General features: G+C 44.9%; 1 protein-coding gene across 1 annotated transcript in view; it reads right to left on the bottom strand.

The window, feature by feature from the left end:
• LOC108249952 (protocadherin Fat 4) overlaps window positions 1–7377 on the bottom strand; it is a 91584-nt gene that overhangs the window by 41586 nt on the left and 42621 nt on the right. Inside the window, exon 2 of the mRNA XM_037977269.1 lies at window positions 3057–3188. Within this exon, the coding sequence (XP_037833197.1) occupies window positions 3057–3188 (132 nt within the window). The remainder of the gene's footprint in view (window positions 1–3056; window positions 3189–7377) is intronic.

The raw sequence follows: 7377 nt of genomic DNA, 5'->3' as shown, positions 1-7377 counted from the left end.
GACAGCAGGACATGCATGAGGACAGCAGGACATGTATGAGGACAGCAGGACGTGCATGAGGACAGCACACAATTCTCAGTTTTAATTAAGATGTTTCTAAAAAAGCAGAAGACTTTCAGAATAAAAGCGTGGTTTTGGTTTTTTCCACTAACTTTGAAATCTGAAGCCGACCTTCTCGTGTTTAACGGGATCAACGAGAGCAGAACGAGTTTAAAGAGCGAGCCAGACGCCATCTTTGAACGAGCAGCGGCAGGAGAAGAAGAAGAACGATGACAGAGCCCCGCGCCGGGACAAAGACGGATCAGATAAAAAAAAAAAACATCAAAAAGCTTCGGCTGTTCAGAGAAATAAAGCGGCGGCTTCGGTTACAGAGACGCTTTCAGGCTTTTTGATCCCAGCGGAACGTCGGGAACGCTCGTAGAGACATGATGCGTTCAGGTGAGCCAGGAAAAAACTTTCAGATCCTTTTATTCGTCAAGAAGAAGAAGAACCAAAGCTGAAGTCGGACGAGGGAGTCTCCAAAGTGTCTCCAAAGTGTCTCCACATGTTTGCGAGGGCTCCCAGTTTTTTGAATCTCACGTCGGACAAAGTTTAGAACCGTTCTGCGTTTAGTTTCCACGAGTCGGAACGTGAGAGAACTCATGGAGGAGGAGACATTTGAGACCATCTGGGACAAAGACGAGACAAATAAATGACCCGGAACATTGGACGTTCTGAGTTTGACTTCCTGTGTCCGGTTTTTATTTTCATGACTGCAGCATTGGCTCAGATCCACAAACATCAGCATCTTACCTGCTGCAGGTGGAGATCGATGAGCTGAAGGCTAGTCTGAGGCCAAAGAGGACCGATGACCTACAAGCCCGCAGGAAGTGCCTCGGGCTACACAGGAAGTGCTGCAGCTAGTAACCACAAAGCTTTAAGTAAACGAAGTAAAGGTGAATAATTTCCATCAGAATGGAGCAGTTTTAGGACGGCAGGCGACTAGCCATTAGCTCATCAGTTCAGTCAGAACTAAACTACCTACAGCAGGTAAGACGTTGACTGTTTATAACCACTCCACGGAATCCCACTTCAAGGAGCTGAACAAAATCAGGTGAAACGTGTGAAAAATGGATTTAAACTCAGGTTGGACAAACGCCACAAAGTTCCAAAGGTCCCTGAGGTTCCCGTGGTTCCAGAGGTTCCTGAGGTTCCAGAGGTTCCCGTGGTTCCTGAGGTTCCTGTGGTTCCAGAGGTTCCTGAGGTTCCAGAGGTTCCCGTGGTTCCAGAGGTTCCTGAGGTTCCTGAGGTTCCAGAGGTTCCAGAGGTTCCTGTGGTTCCTGAGGTTCCTGAGGTTCCCATGGTTCCGGAGGTTCCAGAGGTTCCTGAGGTTCTTGATCCTGGATCCAAAGGTTCTGACCTTCTTTAGAGCAAAAACAAGAAGGATTTTATCTGAAACAATCGGGACATAAATCCGTCCTTTCCTTGGCGTTCCTCTGCTGCTCGCCGATGTTTACCTTCACTGATGTTTTTAATAAAAAGAGACGAGTCCGAGCGGTTCTCCGGGTTCGAAGAACCCCGTAACATCAGTCTGTAAAAGCTCTGCAGAGAGCCAGACAATAAAAAGTTTACGTGCCTGAGGAACAGAGACGTCTGAACAATTCGGCTCGATCGGAGCGGAGATAAAAATCTGTCCTCCACGAAAATAAAACGTTCTCCGTTTTTCTCTTTTATGGACTGAGAGGCAGAACCATCAGGACTTCTTCTTATCTTTATTTTATTTTTTTAAAGCTCTGTCTTCTTGACCTCGCCGCTCATCGTTTTAACAGAGACTCAAACAGGCGAAGCTTCGGCTGCTGCAGGTCTGCTAATCCCATCAGCCGAGAACCTGAGTCCTCCGACAGGGACGCTGGGCGACGTGAAGACATCAGCCTCAGCTGCGCCGTTAGCGTTAGCAAACGCAGGGTTGAAAGTCCACACCCCGCCAAAAGCAGCTAAAGATGAAGGCCTTGGCTAACTGGGAGCATGGAGGGACAATCAGAGGACAATCCGTCTCTAGCTGCCGCCTGACGTCTCACAGCGTCAACATCAGCCGGACAGAAGGACACTTCGGGTGCTACGAGGGAGTGGCTGTGAGGTCGTTTCGCCTGTTTTGTCTCGCTCTGTGGATGCGGACTCACGTTTCCGACTTACAGAAATCTGCAGCGTGATGCTGAGACAGGCTGAAATCTGAAGCCGAACACTAGCTAAAAGAAGAAAAACACTAGGTAAAATCCAGTTTCGCTAAAAGCTAAAGCTAAAAGTAGCAAAACAGGAGCTAGAATTTAATAGCAGCAAAATGCTATCTCGAAGCTAGAAGTAGCAAAAGGCTAGCTAAAAGCTAAAAGTTTCAAAGTCAAGATGAAAGCTAAAAGTAACAGAAGGGTAGCTAAAAGCTAAAAGCAGCTAAATATTAGCTGAAAGTAGCAAAAGAAGACCAAGAGTTTAAAGAGAGATGAAGAAATCTGAATGTTTTTCAAATTAAAGGAAAATATTTAGAAAAGTGTCAAAGAAAAGGTTTTTATTAATGACTGATTGTTTGTTTGTTTGTTTGTACGTAATAAAACATAAACAGTGTGAAATGCTGAGTCAGCGTTCACCCAAATGGATCACAGCTAAATAAATTCTTTAATAATTTCATTAAATCTGAATCTTTTTATGTCAGAGAACAGAAACAGTTTCTGTCGTCAGCTAAGAATGAAGAAACAAATCGTGTCCAAAAAGAGTTTTTTCTGTGCGATTGTGACAAAAAACTGTAAACATTTTACCTGCAGAGCTCATCAGAAGCCGGGATAACGCTCCCTGTAATCAGTCATGGATTTGCAAAGTTTCCTGGCATGAATTCATAATTGTTTGAAATGGCTTTCTGCCCCATTTTGTGTAATTTTAAAATCAAAATGGTCAATTTTTGACTCGGCTCCAGTTTGAAAGCGATAGCTGCTTTGAGAGCATATTTGAATCGAAATAACTCCCAGGATGTCTGTTCAAAGAGCAGCTGAAGGGAAAACGGGCAGAGATGATTGGAAAAGCAGCCTCACCTCGTCTGCATCTGCGGCTGTTAGCTGCATTATCCTGAAGCCGTCGCCGACGTTCTCCTCGATGGTCATATCGAGGATGTCGTTGGGAAAAACAGGCGGGTTGTCGTTGACGTCCTGCAGAGTGATCTCCACCTGCAGGAGGAGAACCCGAGTTTCCGTTAAAGATCTGCTGCAGCTGACCTGCAGAACGCGTCGCGGCAGGAAAAACCATCAAAGAGGAAAAAATACGGTACATTAATAAAAACCCTGAACATGGTAGTACTTAAAAAACACCACTCAGGTGTGAAAACCCAGAAAACTGAGATGTGCTAACGAAGCTAAGGACAGCTAGCTTGATACCTCTGCTTAAAGCTACATGATAACGTTAGATTTACGTACAGTTTTGTTTCCAAAAAGTCCATTTATTTATCATTTTTCAAACTTCACACTTTATACGCAGCAATAAAGAAATTAAAACATGTAATGAAAAGAAATGGTGGCCTTTGTTAGTGGTTACAAGTACCACAGATTTAAAACGGTAGCTTCAAAAAGTGATTAAAGTCAAACTGTGTTTAACGTCACATTAAAAACACAACAATCCATTCAAATAAATCTTTAGTTTATTTTGACAAAGCTAAAAACAGGGCCAAATTATTGAAAGGGTCATAAATTAAACACAAATACTCTGAACTGGATTTTTACTCATTTTATACAATCACTATTTTAAAATATTTAAGCACACTGAGATATTGTAAAATGTTTAAATGTTAAAAATGTTTGAAAATAAATTGAAAAGCAGCTTCTGAGACATTAACTTATAACCTAACTAGATGCTGAGACATTAGCTAATGCTACTGTTAGCCTAGCTAGATGTTGAAACATTAGCTTAACTGTTAAAACATTAGCTAATGCTACTTTTAGCTTAGCTAGATGTTGAGACATTAACTTATAGTTTAGCTTAAATGTTAAAACATTAGCTAATGCTACTTATAGCCTAGCTAGCTGTTGAGAGATTAGCTTATAGTTTAGCCTAACTGTTTAAACATTAGCTAATGCTGCTTTTAGCCTAGCTAGATGCTGAGACAACAGCAGCACTTAATTGTGAAATAGAAAGTGTTAAAAAATGACAACAATATTTACTTGTCTTGCTCGTATTGTAACAGGAAGGTAAACTGTCAGCGCAGCTCGTCGACATTTTACCGTTCACAAATGAACTTGAGTTGTTTTTCTATAAAGAGGTACAGTGAGTGTAACAGTCGAGCAAACTAACTGCAGATCAGGGAGTTTCACTTTCAAGTCTCAGAAACCAAAATAAACAGACAGACATTACAGTGGACCGCAGACCCCCCGTATGGATAAACTTTGTCCTGTGCAGCGAGTGACTCGCTCTGATAATTTAAATTTATTACAGATGCCGAAGTGGTGAGAGCAAAACTTGTGATTGTTTACATAAATTAGGCTATTTCAGTTCTATCGAAGCGCGGCGTGTCCTCTGTGCATTTCAGACAGGACCACGTGGAGCCAGCTCCGAGGATTCTGCAACCTCCACCCGCCACCTTTTCGTTTTCAGCGAGCTCAAACAACGGAGATCTTAACACTTCGTCCCGCAGTAAAACTCCAGACAATGACTCGCTTCCTGCTTTACCGTAAACGCTCGCTGTGAGCCTTTTTATTTACGCTTATAAAGGCATTATTTTATTATATTTTTTGGACATTAGTCAGATTATCTGCCTCAGTGGTTCCCAAAGACGGGGTCGGGACCCCAACGTGTGCCACAAAACACAAAACGGAGGACCAGATGTAATAAACTTACATTTCAAAATGACTGTTTAGAGAATAGTTGTTACAAAGGAGTGCTAAATTATTAAAATGGTTTTGTTTACTTGGTTATTCGCAGTGAAGCCTTTGATCTACCAAACTATGGAGCAACACTCAGATATTTAGCATTTTGACCGAATTAAATGGGGTTTATTGGGAAAAGGAAGCAGTAAAAGCATGATCTGAGGAGACGGAGCTCGTCGCTGGAGAAGGTGGAGGATCCAGTTGTCTGAGGGAAAGTGAAAACCCCGGAGACGGTGAGAGTGAGACATTTATGGTGCAGCGTGGCGATATTACATTTCCAGCCCCCCCCCTCCGCCTTGGCCGCTAACCCAAATATCCATTTCAAAGCCAGTAAACACGGCTCGCCTTCGAATCATAACAGACATTTTGCAGCACATTCTCTGTTTATTGCTTCTATAAATATGGAAAAGCCTTGTTTAAATTCTCCGGTGATGGGATCTCCATTAATGCTGACGGTGATTATGGTAATTCTCGGGTTCGGCATCACGAGATTCCCGCCGCCTCGCCCTTTTTTTTCCAACAACGTCTTCGTGGCGAGCGACGCCGCACTCAAGGGGCCCCCGGCGTTCCTCGAAGGAGCTGCATAGGGCTGTCGTTCAAGATGGTCACCGCAGCCGCAATGCGTTGCTAAGGTAGACGAGCCGCGGCGTCCATCTTGGTTTGTTGCGAACAGACAGGTTGACTCAAGTTGTTGCACAAAGGCCAACGCTTAAAGTATGTTCTGAGGATGATTCTCGGCGACTACCACACCGACGTTTAGCCCTGATGTCTTTAAAAAGGACTCAGTTAAAGCTGTTATGGCTAGCTGTGGCGGCCATCTTGAACTGACTCCAAACGTTAATGGGCTGTAGAGCCGAGGACGACTTCCTGAACGCGTCACTGAAGTCCAGCCCGGTGGTTCAAGTTGGGCATCGGTGCCACCACACCAACCTGTAGGTCAACACCTGTAGGTTGAGCCAAATTTTGTGTTTCTTTTTAGGCCAGTTGGCTGTGGCGGCCATCTTTGTGTAGGTTTGTGAGATGTTTTGCTAAACGAACAGACAAACAGGCAGAAGCGTCGCTGCCTCGGCTTTTAGGAGCGGCCGGTGGTACATTCATGGGTGCGTCTTCCTGGAGTTCCCTGTTGGGCCTCCGAGGCTGAGGTCAAAGGTCAAACACGGCGTTCTGTTCATACCAGGAAGGCAGCGCTCATGTGTTCCACAAATCTGCTTCCAAACCACCAGGAGCAGGAAGCTCTGATGGCAGCTGCTGCTCTGGCAGCTCTTGGACCCGGTTCAGTCCCGCTCATTAGAGACGACCCAGAATCAAACCGTCGGAGGCTGGAAACCGTGTCAGCACCTGACTGGATGGCGTGCCGCCCCCCGTCAGCTCATCTGACCTGGCTGGGCGACGATGTAGTCCGCGAGTCGGCGTCGGCCCGTCGGCACAAGGGGAGATAATTACGCCGCCACGAGAGAGTCGCGATGACTGAAGCGGCGCCCGAGCCGAGGGACCGGGGCGAAGTCAACAAACAATGAATATTTATCCGCCGCCCCACCGCGCGTCGCCTTGATGTGTAAATAATGAACGGCCCGCTTCTGACGAGCCAACTAATTAGGGCAGAAGTGCAGCTTTTTCTCCTCTTTTTTTAATTCCAGTTCGCCGGGAATCTCACGGGAGGCGACGAATCAAAGAGTCGGTGAAAAATTCATCGGAGGAAGAGGAAGCGAGGTCAGGACGGGGGTGGGGGGGTTCTGTTTCGCCGCGGCCCGGCAGGTGAAACACATTAGTTTACGAGCTGAAAGATTGTGTTTCACCAAGTTCTGCTTCAGGTTGCAGAGCGCTGCTAACTGGCTGCCGGGGGCTTCATTATTCATGGGGGGGGAGGGGGGGATGAATGATTCAAACGTCCATCGCTGCCCGCGATGAGAGGCTGAGACCTGAGCCGAGACCATTGATTCGTTTCAAAAGTCCCGAAGCAGGGGTGCTGATCTGATCCAGACTCTTTTCTGGCTCCGAAACACTTCATTTTACTCAAACGATAAAAAAAGTCACAGCTGCGCAGATGTTTCATTTCTACGACCTTCTGTAAACGCTCTCAGACACGGCTTTTTCTGTTAGCAAAATATCTCATGAACCACTGGATGGATTTCAGTGAAAGTGACCGTCTGATTCAAGATGGCCGCCACAGCTAATTGACAGTAGCCAACACAAAAAGCCTACAGCTCAGTGAATTATTGAGACATTCCCCAACAGACTCCGAGACTCAGAAGGTTGGACCAAAACGGTGAAAACTTTTTAAACTTTAGATCAAGGGGGCCAAAATTAAAAATTTGGTCCTAGCCAAGGGCTGATCACGATCAATAATTATTAAAAATTACATAAATTAATTGGTTTTAGATGTATTATGTCAAATCATTCATATAGAAATATCAATGACCTTTTCCCAGTTACAGATTATACAGAATTTAGAGCAAACAGACTTTAATGAACACAGACAAATAGATCAAACTTCAAAAAG

Source organism: Kryptolebias marmoratus, linkage group LG9 (assembly GCF_001649575.2).
Source record: "Kryptolebias marmoratus isolate JLee-2015 linkage group LG9, ASM164957v2, whole genome shotgun sequence".
Taxonomy (NCBI): Eukaryota; Metazoa; Chordata; class Actinopteri; order Cyprinodontiformes; family Rivulidae; genus Kryptolebias; species Kryptolebias marmoratus.
The sequence above is the reverse complement of the archived record's forward strand: the minus strand, read 5'-3'. Positions and strand labels throughout refer to the sequence as shown.